The sequence below is a fragment of the Hypomesus transpacificus genome, unplaced genomic scaffold (assembly GCF_021917145.1).
Source record: "Hypomesus transpacificus isolate Combined female unplaced genomic scaffold, fHypTra1 scaffold_309, whole genome shotgun sequence".
NCBI lineage: Eukaryota > Metazoa > Chordata > Actinopteri > Osmeriformes > Osmeridae > Hypomesus > Hypomesus transpacificus.
Genome location: NW_025813836.1, coordinates 79493 through 103500, shown reverse-complemented (window position 1 = coordinate 103500; position 24008 = coordinate 79493). Strand labels below are relative to the sequence as shown.

General features: G+C 49.5%; 1 protein-coding gene across 3 annotated transcripts in view; it reads right to left on the bottom strand.

The window, feature by feature from the left end:
* Window positions 1–24008, bottom strand: part of slc6a9 (solute carrier family 6 member 9) — a 45934-nt gene that overhangs the window by 5082 nt on the left and 16844 nt on the right. For 2 of the 3 annotated variants that reach the window (XM_047015586.1, XM_047015585.1), the window contains exons 3-13: window positions 7394–7550; window positions 6001–6132; window positions 5379–5655; window positions 3378–3510; window positions 3122–3256; window positions 2881–2984; window positions 1507–1744; window positions 986–1120; window positions 738–837; window positions 509–609; window positions 129–299 (exon numbers count right to left, since the gene is read on the bottom strand). In XM_047015586.1, coding sequence (XP_046871542.1) covers window positions 129–299; window positions 509–609; window positions 738–837; window positions 986–1120; window positions 1507–1744; window positions 2881–2984; window positions 3122–3256; window positions 3378–3510; window positions 5379–5655; window positions 6001–6132; window positions 7394–7550 — 1683 coding nt within the window. Of the gene's footprint in view, window positions 1–128; window positions 300–508; window positions 610–737; window positions 838–985; window positions 1121–1506; window positions 1745–2880; window positions 2985–3121; window positions 3257–3377; window positions 3511–5378; window positions 5656–6000; window positions 6133–7393; window positions 7551–21499; window positions 21789–24008 lie in introns of those variants that run through there. The other variant, XM_047015584.1, reaches the window with a different exon arrangement.

The window sequence follows — 24008 nt, the reverse complement described above, 5'->3', positions numbered from 1 at the left end:
AGCGAAGGATGAGATGAGAAAGGTCAATGAGACACAAAACGCTGGTTGTCAGGCCAAGCGGCAGTACAGTCAACCAATCACCAGGCTCGGCTCCAGAACCAATCAGATGGGCGGGGCGTTTGGTTTACCTCCATGAAGGTGGCCCCGTCGGAGCGGGCGATCTTGTACAGGGCATAGATGGGTATGCAGATGACGGAGGACATGGCCATGAAGAAGCCGATGATCAGAGACCAGCTAGGGTAGACGTAGTCGTTATAGGTGATAGGCTTGTACTGGATCACTGTGAAGATCAGGATGAACTGGGGAGAGAGAAAGAGAGAGAGAGAGAGAGAGAGAGAGAGAGCGAGAGAGGGGGGAGAGAGAAAGAGACACAGAAAGATTAGACAACGGCAAAAGTCTGGCCACACAGATCAGAGAGGACCAGCACACGACAGGATTGCAGGTTCAACTTTCAGGCATGCACACACACACCCCCACACACCACCTCCTTCCCAGTGTGTCCACTTACAGATATGATGAGAGGAGAGACAAATCTCCAGCAGACTTTGAAGAAGAGTGGAGGAGGGAATCCCAGCATCATCTCCACATCTTTGAAGTACTGTTTGTGGCCTGAATGGGACCGGAAATAATTAGGGGACCAGTCCAGCAGGGGGCAGAGCAACCCTGGTCACAGAGCTGCATGACAGGGGATATTTGTGCGATATGGCTAGACGAGGCAGGCTGCTTTCTGTACTCACCATACACATACATGACGCAGATGCACATGATGCAGGAGATGATGACCAGAGAGAAACTAGCAGCATAGTTATCCATCAGCAGCAACCAGTAAATCCCTGCCTACGCACACCACAACACAACACACGTCAACAAATGTCCTTCGAACCTTAGATAAGGGTGGGGGTGTTCATGAATGTGTGTGTGTGTGAGTGTGTGTGTTTATGTGAGTGTGTGTGTTTATGTGTGTGTGTGTGTGTGTGTGTCTTACCCGTGTGGTGAGAGGAACCCCCAGCAGGAAGCCTAGGATGGCCACCCCCAGGGTGACCACCGTCTTGTTCCTGATGATCCAGTCTGTCCCAATCTCATCCACCACGGCTGTCACCAGCGTCTCCAGCAGACAGAACTACACACACACACACACACACGAAGGGTGAAGACTCAAACTCACACATAGAACACCTAAAACAGGACTCGAAAATCTCAGTTACCCTGCATATTTTTGCCAGAGGCATGTTTGTATAATACTAGTAAACGCACACAAGATCAAATGCAAGTCCACTCTCTAAAAAGCCACACCATCAGACAGACAGAAACAGACAGACAGACGAACAAACAGACAGACGGAAAGACACACAGACAGACAGACGAACAGACAGACAGACGAACAGACAGACAGACAGACAGACGAACAGACAGACAGGCGAACAGACAGACAGACAGACGAACAGACAGACAAACAGACAGACGAACAGACAGACAGACAGACAGACAGATGGAAGCAGTCCCCACCTGGGTCCCCAGGCCCAGCAGGATGAGCATGAAGAAGAAGAGCAGAGACCACAGGGGCGAGATGGGCAGCAGAGTGAGGGCTTCTGGGTAGGCCACAAAGGCCAGGCCGGGCCCGTGGTCGGCCACCTCGGACACGTTGACGTTGAGGTGGTGCGCCATGAAGCCCAAGATGGAGAAGATGACGAAGCCGGCGTACACGCTGGTCGCACAGTTGGTGATGCTGATGATGATGCTGTCTCTGTTGCCGCGGCAACCGGAGGAGAGGTGGTGGAGGGGGAAAGGAAGGGAGGAGGGTTGTTAGGAGGCCACGGTATAACAATACCCGGAGGCTTTTAAAGGTGTGCCTATGTGGGAACTGCTTCCTTTGTGCGAAAGATTGATTCAATCTGTAATTTCAATCAGAGATTTAGATCTGCGTCTGTCGTGTCCCTCAACCTGCCACAGGGTGGTGCTGTGGAGCAGAGAGACAACAATAGAACCATAGAACCAGACTGATGGTGGAGGAGAGCTTTAAGGTGTTCTATATGTAATCCTGGTCCAGACTGCATCTCTTGTCTCTTAGCTTCTGCCAAGCTCTATGCCCAGACGGTGAACACTTTCAAACACACACACACACACACACACACACACACACACACACACACACACACACACACACACACACACACACACACACACACACACACACACACACACACACACCTACACACACACACACACACACACACACACACACACACACACAGGGAATTCTCCCCAATCTCGTCTCTCCCTGAGTTCTGAATAAGCCTTTTTAATCACTGCTGACACTGTGGCATGATCCAGTTCACAAAAGTACCTGATTCACCTCAACCAAGCACGAAAACCTGCGCACACACACACACACACCGTCCAGCAGCAGGCTATTTGGGGGGAAAGAAAGTCCGGATGAACAGGGGACCATAAAAATGCCACACCAGCGCTCGCTAGCTGCTGCCTCGACACGCCACACACCACTTTATTTAGGCCCCTTGTCACCTCATTATTTTGGAATGATGGGTAAAAGAATTGAGTTGAATCCCAATGTCAGTCCAGTGCAATACCGATGGTGGATTAGGCCCAAGCAGAGGAAGGAGAGCAGGAAGGGAAGGAGGGGGGAGGCTGTCAGGGACCAACTAACAGTTGTTGAGCATGAAGGAAATAGCATGAAGTAAAGGGCCAGAGGCTGGAGACTAGGATATAGGAGACATGAACTTGGGGATATAGACTAGGTTATAGGAGACGTGCGTTCAGTGATAAGAGACTAGGTCTATGGGGCAAGCTAGGGGAGGGAGACTAGATGGGAGGAGCTAGCGGGATGGTACACAGGGGGATGAGCTGTGGCATGGTACCAACCTGAAGCAGTTGTTGTGGAACTTGTTATAGGAGGCCATGGTGATGAGGCCCCCCCAGGCACAGCCCAGAGAGTAGAAGATCTGAGAGGCTGCATCTCCCCACACCTGGACAGATAGACAGACATGCAGGCAGACAGACAGACAGGCAGACAGACAGACAGGCATCCTTAAGTTATGGCAAAACATGTACAACAACAGCTGATGTAGAACACCTCTCGACCTCCAACCCTAAGCCAGCCCACCTTGGCGTCCAGGATCTTCTGCCACTGGGGGGTCAGATAGTACTTGATGCCGCTGACTGCCCCCTCCAGGGTGATGCCCCGGATGAAGAGGATGGTCAGTACCACGTAGGGGAAGGTGGCCGTGAAGTACACCACCTGGACACACACACACACAGGCTCACACACTCAACTCTGACTGCTGCTGCACCACGCCAGACAGGTGTGTGTGTGTGTGTGTGGTGGGGGGGATGGTGGGGGGTGGGGGTGTCAGTCTTACCTTGCCAGAGGACTTGACCCCCCGGATGAGGCAGAGGAAGACCACCACCCAGGATATGGCTAGACAACCCAGGATGGGCAGACGCACCTCCCCAAAGTTCCCGATATCATCTGAGATGTTCAGCACATAGTGTCTGAGAGAGCAGGGGGAGACAGACACGGACACAGCCAGAGAGGGGAGGGAGAGGGGGGGGGGGGGGGGGTGAGAGAGACAAAGACAAGAGAGATCAGTCCAAACACACAACACTCTGTGGACTCTGCTGGTGTGTGTTCTACATGCATCCATTCATGGAGGCTCCGTACAGAAGCGGGATTGTAGCGAGCCACGCTAACGCCACGCTAACACCACGCTAACACCACACCAGGAGCATATTTCAAGCTTCTAGCGCGTCACGGCTGACAGCAGCTAGCTACGCACAATGGACCAGGTCTGCAGCAGCCCGGGCGGAACAAGCCAGGCTTTCTCCCTGGTCCAAAGACAACACAGCGCCCTGACTAAACATGCAGCCATTAGACAGTCAGTGACACTCGAACACATCTACATGGGCCCCACACCGACAATGCTCCCTTTGAATGGTCACTATGCACAGGCCAATATAACCACTAGAACACAACCAAACTCGTTCTTACACAAACGGAATTTGAATTTGGGTCGATTTACACGTATGATACATAAAGTATGGCCTTTAGTTTACATTTACATTTAGTCATTTAGCAGACGCTCTTATCCAGAGTGACTTACAGTAAGCACAGGGACATTCCCTCCGAGGCAAGTAGGGTGAAGTGCCTTGCCCAAGGACACAACATCATCACATCATGTGGCACGGCTGGGAATCGATCCGGCAACCTTCTGATTACTAGCCCGACTCCCTCACCGCTCAGCCATCTGACTTTAGTTGACCTAGTTTACCAGAAAATCTGTGGTTTAATCTCTGTGTAAGTTCCACTGTGCTGGTATGGAGTTATTGCGTGTACAGCCAAGCCTGTCTCGAACGAGTGAGGGTTGATTAATAGTTATCCAGGATTAACCAAACAAACATGCCCTTTGACTAACAACTTTTAAGCCATACAGGTATTTAACAGTCTAACAAGCATACACTGAAGCCATTTTTGAATTGCCTCGAAACCTCCTTTCTGAATGAAACACAACTGATCTTGCTTGACGGCACTGGCAACAGCTGTGAAGAGGATCAAGTCAGTTCACTTGAATGAAGTGAGATTACCTGAGGTTCGGGAGGAAGATGGCGCATCAAGACTCCTCCTTCGCTCCTATCAACTCATACGCATCATTAGCCCAGTTAAAGCACGGAAAATGCGACCAAACTCCCCGTTTTCAATTAAGAGTTCTGTATAAAGTCTCTTCCGTTCCTCTGGTCCTTGTGCTAGCATGTTATCGTCACCCTCCCACCCTTCCCTATCTTTCCAGCTTCTCCCTGTTGTCTATCCAGGCTCCCCGGGGGATCTGCTCAAGCTGCAGCTCGGACGTGACCCACTCGGACTCTCCGCCACACCCAGGGTTTAATGCCTGGTAAAAATGCATTCATTCCCGTGCATCCCAGTAATCACTCTCCCCCTCCCCTTAGGACCCAAGGCCTGGCTCTGCTACTAGCCTCCTCCATCCGCATCAGGCTTGGCTCTGTTACCAGCCCTGCTTCAATAAAAGCATTTCATTATTCAATTGCTGGTGTGTTGCTGAACTCGTGAATGTGCATTTCGAGAGGCACAGGTTATTCTTACTCGTTATTCCTAGTTAGGTTATTCTTAGTTGTTACTGTCATTTGGTACTTGTTTCAATACCTCAAATACATATCCTCACTCTCTCACCACCCTCCTTCAATCTGCCCTCCCTCCCATCCTCTCCCCCCCTCTCTCTCCCTCCCTCCTGGTCCCTCCCCCCCATCCTCTCCCCCTCCCCCTCTCCCTCTCCCCCGCTCCCTCCCCCCCCCCCCCCCCCCTCTCCCCCTCTCTTCCCTCTCCCCCGCTCCCTCCCCCTCGTCCTTACTTCCAGTACTCCTCGCTGGGGCTCGTCCTCTTGGTGCGGTTCACCACCTCCGCCACGCCGGCCGCCAGGCTGCTGGTGGCGTTGGCGAACGTGGCGTTGAGTCGCGAGGTGCTGCCCACCACGCTGCTGCAGGCGGGCGTGTTCCAGGGGTTGTTGCAGTACGTCCAGGGCAGCAGGTTGGTCATGGACATGAAGAAGTAGTAGAAGGAGATGCAGATGACCACGTTGTAGTAGATGCCGATGTAGGTGGAGACCACCATCATCCCGTAGCCCACACCTGGACACACAGAGGACAGGTCAACGCCGGCCGTAGTTCAAACACGGGGAGACGGCTGTGGGGAGACAGCTGAGAGCCTTGTGTCTCCTGGTCCTAGCACCGCACTGCTGAATGCAGATCCCCTTCGCACACACACTTTGAACACACTCACCTTTCGCTCCTTTCTCACACTCAACATTCTACAGGTTTATTTTCTTTGAAGTGTCACTTTTGTTTTTTTGTTTTTTAACCTTTCCTCATCCCTCCCATTGCTGTCTCTTCACCATCTCTCTCTCTCTCTCTTTTTCTCAAGTAAACACACACACACACACACAAACACTTCTAGAATGAAGAACGACCTCTGACCTTTGAACACAGGACTGATCCTCCAGACGCCCAGGCACCCCTGGCTGGCAAACTGTCCAAAGGAGAGCTCCAGGAAGAAGAGGGGGATGCCACAGAACACCAGCATGATGAAGTAGGGGAACATGAAGGCACCTGGCGGAGGAACGCACACACACACACACACGTCACACACCCAGGTCACACAAGACAAGCCTTCACAGATGTCCGGCAGGGACATGTAGAAGCATATGCTGCAGTTTGTGTTTGAGTGTGTGATGTAGATATATAGAATAAATGCAGTATGTATGTGTGTATCCGTTTGTTTGTGTGTGAGTATACATTTGAATGTGTGTGTGTGTATGTGACCCATCTGCAGCTACCATGTGCCCTGCTACAGGCCAGGGGAGGCAGGCAAGGCAGGCGAGGCAGGCGAGGCAGCGTCAGTGAGTGCTGCAGAGGCAGCAGGGAAGCAGCCAGGCATGAATCCTCCGTGATCAGCTGAACCCACGGCCACAGACAGCCCACTGGGACCAACGGCAAAAAGGGTGTGTGTGTGCGTTGTGTGTTTCGTTTGTGCACAAGTTTGAAAGTAGGCAAGTGAGTAAGTGTGTGCTTGTGTGCGCGCGCGAGTGTGTACACAAATGAGTGTGTGAGCATGTGTGTGTGAGTGTGTCAGACTTCTGATAAGACCGAGTTGATATGTCTGGGTGGCCGTGAAGTCTCTTAATATGTCTGGGTCTCGAGCACCAGCAGTCCACTCCAGAGATCCAGCTCCAGAGTGAGATAATACACAGCCTAAACACACCATGCCCTTCTATGGCCTTGAGGTGGCAAAACAGACGGAACACAAACACTCTGCATGTTGGGAGAAACTACATGTGAATGGAGTTGTAGCCCAGCCAAGAGCAGCTCTGGAACCGAGCCAGAGGGATAAACACAACAGGCTCAGGCTGGAACTGGACCAAACTCACATCGATGTATACACAGTACAGTAGTGGAACCTGGATTGTCAGTGGATTTGCTTTAGTGGACACGGCTCCGCTCTGGGTAACAAACAGCTCCAATTTCCAACACAAGCATCAAACACAGAGCGAGAAGAGGAAGTCAGAAAGGGCTAACAGAACCATTTAAGGGAACGTGGAAATATGACCCAATATCACTCCATTGTTCTCCATGGCTCAGATGGCAGATTGAAACTAAATCAGTGAGTGTTCAGCTGCGAGGGCTAGTGTGTGTGATGGTGTGTGTGTGAGGGTGTGTGTCTGTGATGGTGTGTGTGCAATCCTGTGTGTGTGATGGTGTGTGTGCGATGCTGTGTGTGTGTGTGTGTGTGTGTGCGATACTGTGTGTGTGTGTGTGCGATGCTGTGTGTGTGTGTGTGATGGTGTGCGTGTGCAGAGAGAAGGCCGCCCACCTCCTCCGTTCCTGTAGCAGAGGTAGGGGAACCTCCACACGTTGCCCAGGCCCACAGCATAGCCCACGCTGGTTAGCACAAACTCGATCTGGTTCCCCCAGTTCCCCCGCCTGGAGTTCTCATCCTTCTTCACAGGCTCTCCCGGGACTGCTCCGTTCTGGAACACAGAGGCAGAACGTTAGAAGGGTCAACAAATGGGGGAAGCGGAGAGGGTCTTGGAGGGAGTTCTCGGCAGAACCGGAGTGCTAGCTAGAGCCTGTCCAGAGGAGAGTTCAGGTGAAACATACAGAACAATGCCGATAACAGATGGAACAGTCCACTGAATGACAAATAAGTGACAGCGAGCATTCACGTATGACTGGTGAGACCCATCATTAGTCTTCTCCTCAGACCAGATTGTCTAGCCTAAGGCCACGGCTTGCTCTCAGACTGACAGACAGAAAGTTCCAGCATGTTCACATTCTGAGCCTATCCTAAATGACTTAAGCCTCCATGTTGTTCTCTGAGAAAGATGCCATTCGATTTGGAATTTCATTCCTTATGGTTTTACTCAGAGGTAGACGTTCTTATCCAGAGCGACTTACAGTAAGTACAGGGACATTCTCCCCGAGGCAAGTAGGGTGAAGTGCCTTGCCCAAGGGCACAACATCATTTTGCACGAACCAACAACCTTCTGATTAACAGCCCGACTCCCGAACCACTCAGCCATCTGACCCCGTTATTATGCAGGGTCTGTGATTTCAAACCCCTGCCGTGTTTGGGTGGTACCACAGTGTCCTGACAGCCATCACTGTGGCCTGACAGGTTGAGCTGTGATCTTTCTCTGTCAACACACACACACACGTAACCCTGCATCCACAACAGTCCAGCAGAGCACAGTGGCTAGTTTATGTCCATGCGTTGGCAACTCTCAAGACACGATTTAGTTCCCATCTGTGAAGCCGATTTATTAGCTTGTTGATGTTGTCACAGTAGAATCTCCTCCCTCCAGCTCCTTCTTCTAGTGTAACATGTGAAGGAGGGTTTTTTTAAGGGGTTAACTGGTCAAATCACCTGGTTTGAATACCAGGTTAGGCTGCCTTTAGACTTTATGCCTTGTATGCATGACGTAATATAGTGTAGAAGCTGTTTGTGTGTGTGTGTGTGCGAGAGAGAGAGAAAGAGCGAGTGTACAACTGTATGTGCTGTGCAGCTCTGCTCTGCGTGCTGGAGCAGAAGGGATGCGAGCCGAGATAACCGTGGCGTTTGGCACCAAATCAACATTTGGTCTTGTCGTTCTGCATTTCAAGTCTCCTCCCTCCATCTGTCTCCATCAGATGGTCTTCTCCATCCTGACCTCCTCCACAACCCCTGGAGTCCATGGGGACACCATGCTCCTCTCCCCCGCTCCCCCTCTCCAACCCCCAGACTCCCTCTCCACCCCTCTCCTCTCCAACCCCCTCTCCCTGTCCTTTCCTCTCTTCTCCTCTTCTCCTACTGAGTACACGCTCCTACACACCCTCCTCCGGCCGCATCACGGCGTAGCACCAGAGAAGCTGCAGAGCTCAGGTGTTAATGAGGGATCGTATCGATCACACTGCCAGCACGCTACCCCCCTCAGCTCCAACACTGTCCTGAAAAAAAAGCAACCTTTCCATCTGCGGCAGAATGCCCCTGCAGTGGCGTGTACCCCCGTCCTGAAGTAAGCTCAAGACGTGTGCTGGCCGTGGTGGCTTGTTTTGGCTACAGGTTTGGGGTTGACCAGCAGGAGCCTGGGCATGTGGGGGCAGCGTGCGGTGAGAGAGACGTGCGAGGCTGAGCAGACACACGCAGCCCGGAGCGCACACAGTCCGACGCAGACGGCCAGACGGCTCGTTCGGCAGGACAAAAAAATAGATAATTTTTTTCTTTTTTAAATAAAAATATTTATATATAAAAAAAACTAATCTTAGACAATTGCCCTGAGGTGGTTCCTCGCATCTGGCTGCAACAAATGCTACAACTCAAAACAAAGTTAACCTTTTCCAGGGAGAGTTCCAACCCTCTGTGTTGGACTGCAGATGGGACACTGTACGAGATCACCAAACAACGCTTTTACGTGTGAGGAACTGCACTGTTTCAGCCCCCTCACAGCTGGCGGCATGCTGGAGCCTATTCTACAATGGGCTAACTTCAGTTATCTTTGGATGGAGGAGACGCGTGCACCTGTGTTCTGTCTGTCTGTCTGTCCATCTCGATGCCCAGGTGTTTAGACCCACGGTATTTGCTCCATGGATCCTGTGCAGTCACACACACGCACACTCTCACACACACACAGACACACACAGCCTCATTGCACGCCCAGCTGGGCCCATCTGCGGTTTACGTAAGTCCACACACATCACTAACTCTGCAGTATCAGGCCCAAGCACTAACCCTTCCTCTACCCTGCCTCTACTGCCTCTCATCTCTCTACCCTATGCCTCTCCTGCCTTTTTCTCTAGTCTCGCTACCTTGTCTCTCTTACCTCTCTCTGACCTCGACCACAATCTCCCTCGGTCTGGATTTAAGACCAGGGCCAACAACCTCTCAGGTAGCATTTAGGGGTGTCACGATACCAAAAATTCAGTAGTCGGTGCCAATACCATTTAATAACACGATTCTCGATGCCAATTTCGATACCATGGTAAAAAAAAAAAAGAGGATTGTCTAAGATTCCATGTAGGCTACTTGAACCATGAACTTCTTTAAAATATTTGAAAAATAGCAAAATGTCCTACAAAGACATACAAAACATGTGCAATAGAGCATAGCACAACATAAAGTGCAAATAAGCCATTCAGCTAACAAGATGAACATGACATGAGTTTAAGTCTAAGCTATGGGCCAACGTTAAAACTACAGCTAACCTAAACTATGTACATAAGCCATTGTAACACACGTGCCCACCATCTCAAACATCATGTAACGTGTATTTTAGTATGACAGATTAAACAAACAGAAAAAGAGCATTGTTTGGATGTATTCAGAATTTCGCCGCGACTTCAACGAACATTGATTTATTTTGTATGATGCCAGATGTTAGCATCGGTGCTGCGCCTCTTCTGGAACTGAATCAGAACTTGCCTTGAATTCTTTAAACAAATCCAGATGACGATCTTTCAGTTGCTTAGCTAAATTGGAAGTATTCCCCCTTGGTCTGAAGACTGCGGTAGCATTTTTTGCATAATGGCTTCTGCGGATTAATTATAACGCCACGGTCATCTGCCTCAAACGCAAACTACTTTTTTTGCCTTTCTTGTCAACAAGTCGAAGCGGGGCGATCGCTAAAGCAGCAGTTGTTATCTTGTTTTTCTTAATGTAAACGTCGACTGGAACACTCCTGAAGGCGCAGCACCGATGCTAACATCTGGCATCGGCGCTTACGGTACTTGCTTACGGTACTTACGGTGCTTCAAAAAAATGGGCATCGTCGGTGTTTTGTTATTTTAGCATCGGAAGGTACCGTAAGTATCGGTTCTCGTGACATCCCTAGGTAGCATGGTTCTTTACAGTACGTGGTTCCCTCTTGATGTGGGTCACTGGCCCCATCATAACACAGCTATGTGCACATGCATGCCCTCTTAACGGACATTTGCAAATATTGGTCAGAAACAAGCATGTTTTCACAAAAGCACAGGGTACAAAGTTCAGACAAATGTCTAAAGGTTTCTCCCTCACTCACTATTCACTAACTACTCACAAGAGTTTGTGGTTGCTTGGGTGACAAAAGACAAACTAGCTAGCTTTCTGTCAGCTGGCAAACGGTGAACATTCAAAACCACTCATGTGTTTATTAGACCTCACAATGCCAGACCCCAGTCAGTCTAATACCTTGCCTTCTCTTCCCTCTCTCTCTCTTTTCCCTCCTTCTCTCTCTCCCTACAACAGGGAGTTTGATGGACAGTAGCACACACTTCCCAAAGCATGGCCCCCTGACAGCTGCCACCCTGTCAGGGTGTGAAACCCTCTCCACTGGAGTGTAAGCCTGCCCCTTGCCCTGGAGATCACACACACATACACGCAAGGACCTCACCCACACGTAGGTAACGTTGGAGCGGCCTGCCCCGACTGTCAGACACAGCCTCACGGTTCGCAACTCAACGCCCTCCACTCCCTCTCCTCCTCTCCCTCTCCCTCTACTCTACGGTCATCTCACCGGGAGTCAGTCTGATCCCTCTCCAGGTGCCTGGCATTTAGCTCATGCCCGCTAGCCTTCCCGCCTGCTCACCCAATGCTTCTGCCCGCCTGCCCCCTTGCTAGACATGCAACCTTCACAAGCCATTAGACCCTGCGCTTCAACTGGCATAACATGCTCCGGCACCCCCCCCCCCCCCCCCCCCCCCCCCCCCCCCCAAAAATGGAGATGTTTACTTTGCTTCCCTCTAATATCCCTCATCGCATGGTCAGAAGTTTGGGAGAAGTGTGGTTTGTCACATATACAGGCGTGCTCAGGGCTGAAGAGATGGTCGTGAGAATGTGAGTCTGCTCGTTTGCACAAATAAGAGCTCAGTGAGGGAAAACAGAGACAAATAAAAACATTCAAAATGGCCGAAGACAAACAATGTACAGTGCTGCTTTGATTGATGTGGTATTTTAGCTCTGCACACTTTCAATACGGCGGAGAGTAGATTCTTAAATTTAAGCTCATTAAATTGAAGACACACACACAAACAAACACACATACACACCAGGGGATTTCACACACTTCTGCAAATGTGCACCAGTCTTAGTCTAATTTACTCATCCAGGTCTCCACCTGGATGAGTCACAGTAAATCTAACTGAATTGAGTATGCACTGTGATACCGTGAGTCATGTTGCCAAGTTGGCAAAACAAGCACATGTATGACTTCCAGAAGTCAGTATGACGACTGATAGTTAAAAAGTCTATATCCTCAAGCAGTAGAGTGAGTATCGACAGCTAATGAATACAATAGTAATGGGATATACGAGTACTGCAAAAAAAGCTAGCAACATACAGAGCAGCAAACAGCAGAACTATACTGGGACAAACCTTCCCCTTGTAATCACATCTAATGTTGTGCTATTGCTCAACAATGACAAATAAGTGATGCTGTGGCAACAAGAGATGGAGGGATGAGGGAAATGTTTGTCATCTCCTGTAGGAAGAACATCTGTTCAAACAGAGACAAGTCAAAGGTCATTTTCCCCCATACTTTCACAGAGCCACCATCCACCCCAACATCCAAATAAACACGACAGGAATAAGGCTGAACTGTGTGCCAACTTTTAGAGGAAGGTAGATTGGACCTAACACTGTAAACCCTGATAAGGGGGTTTACTGAAAATGCTTGTGGAAACTGATTAGGCAACATCAAACTGTTTAAGTAATTGAATCTCTTAAGTAAATACAAAAAAGAGACAACTGGAAGATTAACTGATAGATTTTTTTATTTATTCAAATACATTTCTTAGATTACTTAAACAGTTTGATTTAGTTTCCACAAAAGTTACGAGAATTCAGAATAAACTGGGTTTACAGTGAAGTAGGAAGGACTATCCTCGGGTTTGGGAATGTTGTAGGGGTAACAGTGCTTTGTTGGTAAACAATGGAGACATATTTAAAGATTATATTACTAGAAGAAATTCGGAAAAAGTGTAAAAACTATGACTGGATTAAAACATGTTCATGTTGCTCTGTATGAAGGCATTTGCACTATCACTAAATATTTGGTTTCAGAAGACACAAGAGGGTTAGAACATACAGCAATCAGACTGTGCTTCATTTTGGTCTGACAAAAAGTATGTATATGACCTCTTATATATAACCTCTTCCTCTGAAGCAGGGGTGGGGGAGGTCTAGTCTATGCTGTCCAATCAGGTCCCAGAGATGGGAGCAACTCTGAAACCTATTCTTCAAATAGGCCTCTTTCAAAGGCTCTGGTTCAGGATAACAGTTTGGATCAATGACACAACTGACAGAGGCCCACCCTCACAGACACGTCAGGAAGAGGAGACCATTTTAAATGTCAATGAATTTAAAAAGATAGAATAGATATTTAGGTGTCAAACCAGAATATTTACATCCTGGCATTTCATAACCAGATATGTTATAGTAAAAGGAGATATTCACTTCCTTTTAGGGTCTGTCAGGCATCACAGTCACAAGACAATGATGGGAGGTTGTGACGAGTGTCACCAACGCTCATTTGGAGATTGACATTATGATTCAGGAGTCTATTGTTACGCAGTTGAAATCCGTCTTTGAGATTTAAATCGCAGACACTCATTGTCTATTGAAAGGCAAACACGGAAAGCACTGAATTCAACGACTTCTATTGTCACGTCATTTCCAAACTGACACCAAGTGACGCCTGTTAGCCAACTCCAAATCAGATGTAAACACGTGAAGGGAGATCGCTTCACACCAGTAAAATAACACTGGCTTCTTTTGTTGTCCGAGACAAAACTAAGCACAAAAAATTGCGTAAGTGGCACACGTAGTGTCCCTTCCCCGTCACCTTGTGTGTTTTCACTAGAGTTCTGCTCAACCGCTCTGAAAGAAATCCCTGGATCCCAAGAAGCCCCTGCAGAGAAGGCTTCTCTATAAGGGCCCTGTGAGGTGAAAGTAATTTGACTGAAGTCACTGGGACCGTGGCTTCTCACCCTGCTAGCACAAACATTCCTGGGGACCTGATTGGACCAGGCCTGAATACCTGAATGCTCCATGGCTGATTGATTCAGCCAAATGGTGAGTTGTCAAGAAAGGAGAGATGAGGCAGGGGGAGATGAAGGGACTGGAGGGGCCACTGCTGGGGGCAGTCACACAGCGCTGGCCCCCCCATGAGCAGGAGTCTTCTTTGGGTCACCTCACCCAGTCAGTAGTCACCCAGACACTCAGCCAACAAGCCAGTTATTATCCGTTCGTTGATATTCCGTTAGTCAGTTGGTAAAAATTGAACAATTGTTTTACTTCTACATTTCAAAATGTCAAATGGAGACCAAACCATTGATTTCTACGCAAAAAATGACCTTGGATTAAAAAATTTACACGAATACACACAACACATTCAAAACAAACAAACGCCTATTTACATCCCAGATACTTCAAACCACCCAAGTCTAACAGATTCACAATCATGCCAAACATACACAATCCTTACATACACCACACCAACATGGCTTCTCCTTACCAGTGAGTTGTCCATGGCAGATATTTCTCACACCTCTCTCACCCTTCCACAATGTCAGATATCTAGACCCAATCCCTGGTGTACCTTACAGCCTTTCGCTCCTATTCACTGGCATCTGTTAAGAGGCTATCGATGCTGGGATACTGGAGAGCTTCTTTTGAAGCTCCTAAAGGGAGGGGCAGTCGGGCAAAGCTCAACCTTAAGGGTGGGGGTGGGGTCGATGGCCATGAGAGGAGTGGTCTCAAGAGTTCAAAACCTCACGCTCTCATGTGGCATCTGGACCAGTAGGAGTGGTAACGCGAGGTATTTGCATTTAAGAGAGCATGTTGAGAATGAGCAAGACTACATTTACCATGAGTTTTATCATACTTGTTTGCCCAGGTGAGGTAGAACATTGTTTAGCAACTTGAAGTAAAAAAAGGAACGCTGTGGAGGGAACCGTGTTTGTGACAGTGCTCATGGTGTGGCAGAGGGCTCGTGGAGCAGAGGGCCCGTGATGTGGCAGAGGGCTCGTGGAGCAGAGGGCTCGTGATGTGGCAGAGGGCTCGTGGAGCACAGGGCTCGTGATGTGGCTGAGGGCTCGTGATGTGGCAGAGGGCTCGTGATGTGGCAGAGGGCTCGTGGAGCAGAGGGCTCGTGGAGCAGAGGGCTCGTGGAGCAGAGGGCTCGTGGAGCAGAGGGCTCGTGGAGCAGAGGGCTTGTGATGTGGCAGAGGGCTCGTGGAGCAGAGGGCTCGTGGAGCAGAGGGCTCGTGGAGCAGAGGGCTCGTGGAGCAGAGGGCTCGTGGAGCAGAGGGCTCGTGGTGTGGCTGAGGTGGTACGGCTCTTCTGAAGCGGGGATTGAGTGGGCCAGGGGCCAAGCCTTCCACCCAGAACCTGCCAGGCTGCACTACGACCAGGGCCCCCTCTCGCTCTCACGCCCACCCCCCCCCATGCAGTCAACCTTTCACCCACCACAGATGTACCATCATTCACACACTCCCTCACACACCACACACACAGTCATGGATTGGACCACACTGCACTGGCTGTCCGTGAAGATCCTCCGGAGATCCTCCTGAAGGACTTCAAGAACGTTCTACCCAATCAGGATCAAGCCTTCCGGATGGATCAATTGTGCTTCTTTGTGTGAAGACTATGGGTTGCGCAATGTGCTGAACATGTCACATCTTTACTGTAGCCTACGTTTGAGTTGATATTTTTTTTTTTTACTGCGGATTCTTGCCATACCAAAATCCAACCCAACACAACAACCTCCCCTTCCATTCCACAAATGTCTCGTCTGGCTGTGTGTGTGTGTGGGGGGGATTCAAACCCAGAACCACAGACAACCTTCTCCACGGAGACAGGGACTGGCCCGGGTGCGAGCGGGCAGACTGGGCGAGGAGACGTAGCCCGACTGTCAACGCTGATCTGTGCAGAAAGGCCGGCCAGGCCTCAGCCCTGCGCTCCGCTTAACTAGATCATCCAATGAGCGCTTCATGGGGCATGGACGCGTAGCGATGCGGGAGACTCGCCCGCGGAACTATCGGCCAACGCAAGCTGTTCACCTGCACCACATTCCCCCGTCACACACTGTCGGTGTACACACGAACGCGCACACACACACACACACACTCGTCCTCGCTCTCTTGTACACTGGGAAAAAAAAGAGCTAACATACAAACACGCACACAGACACAGGTGAACATAAGCTTTCATCCAAAGCAGCACGTTCTGGGTCCCTCTTCCTGAACCCTGCAGGAACCATGTCGGTGCTGTACACGCTGTGTGTTACCCATTGTGGGGCTGCAGTGGTCCTAGTTAGCAGAGTGGGTCACTTCTTGTAACTGGCCTTAATGCTCACCCACCGATGACTGTATGAGCAAGCATCACTTCCCTCAAATGATTGCATTTACACTGAACTCCTACTTTTACACACACACATGCGCGCATTGCTCTGTGTGACAGTACATTATTTAACTGCAGATCTTCAGGGGTTGCAGGTTCAAAACCCCCCAGTGCCTCGCTTTCGATTAAAGCCTCTGATACATGAAACCTTCATGAACGGGGACATCTGGTTTGGGTGGTTTCCAGGGTTAGCCAATGAGAACCATTCATTTTAATAGGGCATTTGCCATGAAGGGGCCGTACAGAGATTTGGAGTATTGCATAAGAGGACCCTCTTATGACTGGCCACAAAACAAGACCAGACCAGAGTCATGCCACACTGTCAGTCTAATGGGGGAGACCACAGTCAACAACAGCTGCTGGCTGCTGCATTGGCTCCCTCTCTCACATGGCATCTTGGCCAGTAGGAGTGGTAACGGGAGGTATTTGCATCTAAGTGAGCACGTTGAGAACGAGCAAGACTACGTTCCACATGCGTTTGATCATACTTGTTTGCCCAGGTGAGGTAGAACATTCTTTAGCAACTTGAAGTAAAAAAAGGAACGCTGTGGAGGGAACCGTGTTTGTGACAGTGCTCATGGTGTGGCAGAGGGCTCGTGATGTGGCAGAGGGCTCGTGGAGCAGAGGGCTCGTGGAGCAGAGGGCTCGTGGAGCAGAGGGCTCGTGGAGCAGAGGGCTCGTGATGTGGCAGAGGGCTCGTGGAGCAGAGGGCTCGTGGAGCAGAGGGCTCGTGGAGCAGAGGGCTCGTGGAGCAGAGGGCTCGTGGAGCAGAGGGCTCGTGGAGCAGAGGGCTCGTGGAGCAGAGGGCTCGTGGTGTGGCTGAGGTGGTACGGCTCTTCTGAAGCGGGGAGTGAGTGGGCCAGGGGCCAGGCCGTCCACCCAGACCCTGCCACGACCAGGGCAACCTCTCGCTCACACGCCCCCCCCCCCCCATGCAGTCAACCTTTCACCCACCACTCTCAGATGTACCATCATTCACACACTCCCTCACACACACACACACACACACACACACAGGACATCCACCCTGGTGCGTCGGGGACGTCCACCCAGCCTGCTGCAGCTGTCGTCGGCCAGGGCATTTTTAGAGGCTCCACCTTTGACATACATCCCTGTGTAAGTCATCTTCAGCTGACACACAGCCAGCCTCAGGTCACCTCTCCAATGGGGCCAACACCTCACACGGAACCCAATCCCCCCTGACTCTGTCATGATGGTGGCCTCTGAGACAGATTCTAAATGACAGCCTGTGGTCGCTTTCACAGGACGGCCATCGACCAATCCATGGAATTGTTACATTTAGAAAGACTTCAAGCCATTGTCGTTTTGCAATTACGAGGCGCTCCAACTCTTACATTTAGCAGACATCTTTATGCAATGAGCATTCAAATGGTGCATTTAGTACAGGCAGCAGATAATCAAGGACCAACACTACACTTTTCTGAAAAACATTCCAGTGGATAGAGCCAGGAATTGGTAACATCCTTGAGAGGTACATGCATAGCTAATACTTGACCATCTCACATCAAGATGGTAAAATACACCACAACAACATCACAACAAGCTGTAGTTGTAGTTGGGTTGCAGTCTTAATGAGCGGCTCAGCAGTATACCATCTGTGTGATACGGCTGCCACCTGATCTGACCACAGACCTGACCAATGGATGACCAGACCCCTGAGTTCTGGTCCAGCATGAGGGTTCCACACTGAGCTGGATAGGACACATTGGCCTTTGGACACATGCCCGGCCAGCCAGCCAGACAGCCAGCCTCCCAGCACAGCCGGCCTCCCATCCTCCCAGCCTCCAAGCCAGACAGCCCTCCAGCACAGCCGGCTTCCCATCCATCCAGCCAGCCCCCACAGCTCTCTCACTACCCCCTCCCGTAACGTTAAGCTCGTCAAAGGAGCAGCCTTGCTAGCAAGCCCTTCAGCTCAGCCATCCTTCCAGCCAGTAAGCAGCCAGCCAGCCAGCCAGCCGGGGCTGTGGTGCGTCTAGTGGGATGGTGTGGCTGCCAGCTGTGGGTCCGGGAGCTGCTCAGTGAGGTCAGGGAGGGGAGAGAGGAGCCTCCAGCACCATGTGGGGAGTCAGTGGAGCCCACAGCCATGCTCACATATGTCCCTTCACTTCCCCTCTCTCTCTCTCATTCCCCCCTCTCTCTCGCTCTCTCTCTCTGCTGCTGCCCTTGCTTCAGCCTGTAAACATACCCAGTGCACCCTTCCGCTCCATAAACTAGCCCCTCACAACAACACCTGTCCCCCGGATGGAGGAGAGGGGGAGGAGAGGAGAGGAGAGGGAGGAGATTCTTTTTTTTATTCAAGGTAATCATAAAGTCAGTTGTTCAGGAGGTTCATTTGATGAAGTTTGTGTCGTATGAAGCCCTACGCTCTGTGAAAATCTGAACACGCCGATTTGTCCCTTGATTTGATTGCCATCATAAAACCGTTTTTTCAAAAGGGTACATTTTACAAGCCTTAATTTCTTTACTGAAACTATTGCAGAGTTAGCATTGTAGCTACATCCGCACACTGAGAATAGCCATGTAATATGCTGGGGTCTAAATCACATTGTAGACAACCCTAAACACATTACCAGTCATAGAGACCGCTTTAGTTCCATTGAAAGCATTGATGAGAACAGAAAGCATTCCTGCTTTTCAACTCAACAACCCTCATTAGCTTTCTGGTAGAGTTTGTCGCAATCCAGCTGATCTGGTTAAGTACACACACGCATATCATCTGGGTCAATCGTTCAATCAGATTCAACGTTCTAACGACAAGTCTGTTCTCATCACCAATATTGAAGTCATTATTCATAGGAAGGCATTCGGACGACCCGTCCTCATTTTCGCCCCTGAAGATCGGAATGCTTCTTCCTCCTTGTGAAAGCATGTCAGGGGAAGTCAGCGCTACCTCCACCGTGCTAATAACCACATCCTGCCCAACTTCCTATTAGTCCGATGACTAGTCAAGCATGCAGCGCAATGAGATGTGAGCTCAGCCTATTGTGTTGCCCAGCGCCCGGGTCAGTCTGAAGACTGCCAGGATTGTAGGATCTGATGCTGATCCCCCCCCCCCCCACACACACACATATCACAAGTAAACTCCTAACACCTATACTTACTTAACATGTGTATCATGGAGGCTATGGTCAATTGGATGATGTAAATAACGTGTTTTCGGCACTAGGAAATTTATGGCGCTTAAATATAATATCTACATTAGCATCGATAGTGCTGAGGCAACAGGCAGGGGATAGACAGGCAGGGAGTGAAATAGGCAGGGAGACAGGCAGGCAGGGAGACAAGCAGGGAGAGAGGCAGGCAGGGAGAGAGGCAGGGAGAGAGGCAGGCAGGCAGAGAGGCAGTGCAGTGTTGATGAAGCCTAAGCTCTGCCCCAGGTCCAGTCTGCTGTCAGTAAAGTCTGTCACGTCAGGAGCACCTGGTCCTAGAGGAGCACCAAACACTGTCAGATCTACACAACCTGCTCACCCATGTCCAACCTTCATACCCCATCTGTCAAGCCTGCTTATTTGACCGGGTCGCACTATATTAGTGTAAAACACATCATTTTACTGGCGCTGAATCCGAACATAGAAAAATTGTCATCTACATTGAGATGAAACGATTCCAATGCAGATTTCTGTTTTGTTTCGAGTTTGGTGACATGGCTCCACCGCAACATGAAACTGACCTCAAAATTACACAATTTCTACATGTTTGTCATTTTTCAAAAGGTTTCCAAGGTTTTTCCACTGAGCACTTCTTTCATCTGAACAGAGAACAAACAAAGTCAGCCCTCAAACATGCCCCCTGACTTGGGTGTCCAGCACATCCTGATTAAGAGGACTGCCTGAGCCTAAGAGAGAGCAAAATGCTCTATTGCTGTATTGGAAATTCAAAAGATCTAAAAACTAAAAACAACATTGATGGAAAGGTTATATCCATAAAGATATTTTCACCATATGAGGTGGATCAGCAAGAGTTTAAAGCTAGTGCAAACAGCTGTAGACAACAAATAAAAAATGCTGCAAAGTACTATACAAGTATGCAACACATACAAACTCACACCTATCTGAAGAACCTCACAATTCGCTAACATCGCTCTAAAACGAGTTTATTTCGCTTAATTCCTGCGTTTTACCTACCGCAATCACCCCCATTTACCCTTTCACATAAATGTACTGTGTCTTTCTAAGTGTGTGTGGCAGTTGTACTGCCCGTGTCTCAATGCAGCCTGCGCTATAGGAACCAGCTCAGCCCTGACAGAGTGCAGCGGAAGCCCAGGACAGAACTTGGCTCCCCTCACCCACCAGCCGCTAAGGAACCCCGCTCCACAGCGGATGTATCTATATATTCTATTTTAAACAAATCTTTGGGGGCAATTGTTGAAGTGACAGGTCGGTTGGTCGATAACAAAGGGCTGAAGGAAAGCAAGAAAACATAAATATGAGCCAACCCCCCCCTTTTCTGGACACTTTCCTTTTTTACTCTGTCACTTCTTTCACACGCGGTTACCCGGCCCTCTTCCTTGGAAACGCCGTCCCACCCCCCCCCCCCCCCCCCCCGGCCAACTCAGAGAGAACTTCCCACTGCAATTAGTTATAAAAACTTTTCAGCGCGGCCACACGTGGGGTGGTTTTTAAAGAGCTGGAGCCCCCTCCTCACGTGGTGCTGCCGGGCCTATTGAGTCGTCACAGACCCCTCTGAATGATCACCGAAAAATAAGGCGGAAGAAACAATAGCGTGTCTTGATTAATTCAATTCTTTCCGGACCTAGTACCGTCGTCCGGGCAGCTCTGCACAATCGCCGCTTTGATAGCTGGATAAACTCACCCTCTCGCTAAAAGTGAATCTAATCTTTGGAAACACGATGGAAAAAATATGACTTGAACCGTCTTTTTTTTTTCCTTTTCTTTTAGATACTTGGTTTACAATTGGAAACATTCTCGCTTACACGCCAAGGAAACGTCAAACTGTAGCCATGTACTGTAGCTTAATCCGGTCTCCATCTGCGCTCCAGAATCCAGATAAGATTATTTTAAAAACGGGTTAAAAAGAACTGACCTGGTCTGTGGTGGCTGCAGTGGTGTTGGACCCTGACATGATGTGATGGTGACCAGTGGTTCTCTGATTTCCACTCCTGACTTCTTCATTCACACCTTTCCTTTCGTTCCGCAGAAAGAGGGGGAAAAAAAGAATACCCTCCTTTGCCCTGGCTTGATTAATGCCCGAATTATTTTCACCTCATTTCATCTGATGGAGTTCTGCTTCCTCTCCGCCTCCCTCAAGTCATTCGGCATGGTCGCCCTCTCTCTCTCTCTCTCTCTCTCTCTTCCCTCCCTCTCTCCCTCACGAGCCCTCCCTCTCTTTTCTCCCTCTCGCACTCACTTTTTGCTCACCCGCCCTCTCTCTGTGTCCATTTTCTCTTCAACTTCCCCATTTCAGGAAAATACACCACCCCCTCCCCCCCTCGTCCCCCACCTTCCCTCTGCCGTTCTCTCTTCCTCCTCTCCCCCCCGCCCCATTCTCCCCCCTCTCTCCCAAATAGGACAGGAGAGATCCACAGCCTTTGCCTCCACCTCCACAATGAATGGTCTGTTGTCACTCCAGCACCTTGGCTGCATACAGAGTGATGAGGGGGGGCGTGGGGGGGGCGTGGGGAGCTGGGGGGAGGGGTGGAACTGTGGTTGTGCTGGCCGGGGACTTGCCGGGCCAGGCTGGAGTCAAGCCCAGGGGCTGCTGCCAAGCTTCCACCAGAGATGAAAGGGAGGAGGAGTAAGGAGGCGAGCGGCGGCTTCAGACTGGACTCACTCGTCTTGCTGTCTCTCCTATTTCTTCCATTTGTTTTCCAGGCAGCTGCAGCCCCCAGGACCACCAACAACTCCCATTCACAGACACTTGACTCTCAAATCCTCATACCCCTGACACTGCCAGTTCCCTTCCTGTGTGTGTGTGTGTGTGTGTGTGTGAAGACGCAGGGCACAGCCGGGGGGCAGATACCCCACTTGCTGTCGACAACATGTTTGCAGAGTTCCGCCCTTTTAATTCATACTCTTTCCTCTCTCCGTTTGTTTTTGTCTTCCTTCACAAGGTCCAACGGACGACTCACTTATGGAGGCCGCCTTCACACAATGTATGGCCAACAACTCACCACAAAGACGACATTTGAGGGGAGATATAAAAGAGAGGGACATTGCATTAAGGGCTGGGAAGAGGGAGAAAGTGAGACAAGGAGAGAGATAAACAAAATGCCTCATCACAAAAGGAGGCGATTTAAGACCCCATTCGTGGGCCAAGTCCTCGACAGAGTATGGCCGTCAGCGGTGTCAGAAGTTGACAGACAGCTGGCGGGATGCCTAATGAGTGTTTGATAGCTGAGGACAATGGAGGCAGTCGGTTGGCTGGAGCCACTCCATGAGCCGATGGGATTGGATGGAGAGACGTGGACAGCACGTATTGATTGGTCTATCTGCTGAAGAGCATGACTTCCATATGCAATGTTTAAGCATTGTCCCACTGTGGGAATAGGCTCATTTAAGATCATGGCAACATTACTGAGCTTGCATGTCAAGGATAACCAAGGCACAGTTGGCACATGATGAAAAACGTTATTTTGGAATTTCACGAGAGGAAGAGAGATTTGATTATTTCCACATTTCAGACTTGCTGATGCTGTGTTTCCTGATTGTCCAAAGTTTTTTTTAAGAACAGCTAGTGACAAGAAATTGCTTAGCTAGATCAGTGTTTCCCAACCTTTTATGAGGCGCGGCACATTTTTTTTTACATATAATTAAGCTAGTAATATTGTTTTTTTATGTATTTATACTTGGTGGGAAACCTGGGGCTGTTTCGATGAACACAAAATGGATATCCTGGCAGTAATGGTAGAAAGACACACACGAAGCTCTTCCTCAACAGCTCGCAGTCTCTGTTTTTATCGCGGTCAAGCTTGAGAAGCTCAGCTCACACAGATATGTGGTTGAAAACGGGAGAAATGTCAAAATGGCTTTATTGGCTAGAATGGGGAACTCCTTGGCAACAGATAACCAAAACTGTCCAAAGGAAGATCAGCAAAGTTAAACTTTAAACCACGATCTTGTTTCAGTTCAATGAGTTCCTCTTGCTCCTCGACTATTTTCCGATAAACAAAAACTATATGACAAACGCTATAGTATGGCTTCAAAATTTAAAATCAGGGGGCTTAGTAGCAGGTAATAGCATTGGTACGAGTATTATGCTAGGTTGATAGGTAACGGAAGCTAACTAAAGCTAGCTAGCTTCCGTTTCGGAAAAATCACTCACTCTGGTGGAAGCGTCGGTAATATTTAGAACTCACATGAACCAAAGCACTCACAAAGTGATATAACGCTAGTAGGCAAAAGCCAAAGCATAAAAAACTTTTGGGGGGAAATATTTGTTTTCAGTTTTTTAATAATTGGTGTTTTTTTTGTATCTGCCACACTTTATTACAGGTTAATTAGGCTATATTAGATCATTTCCCACAGCACACCTGACGATCTCTCACGGCACACTAGTTTGCCGCGGCACACTGGTTGGGAAACACTGAGCTAGA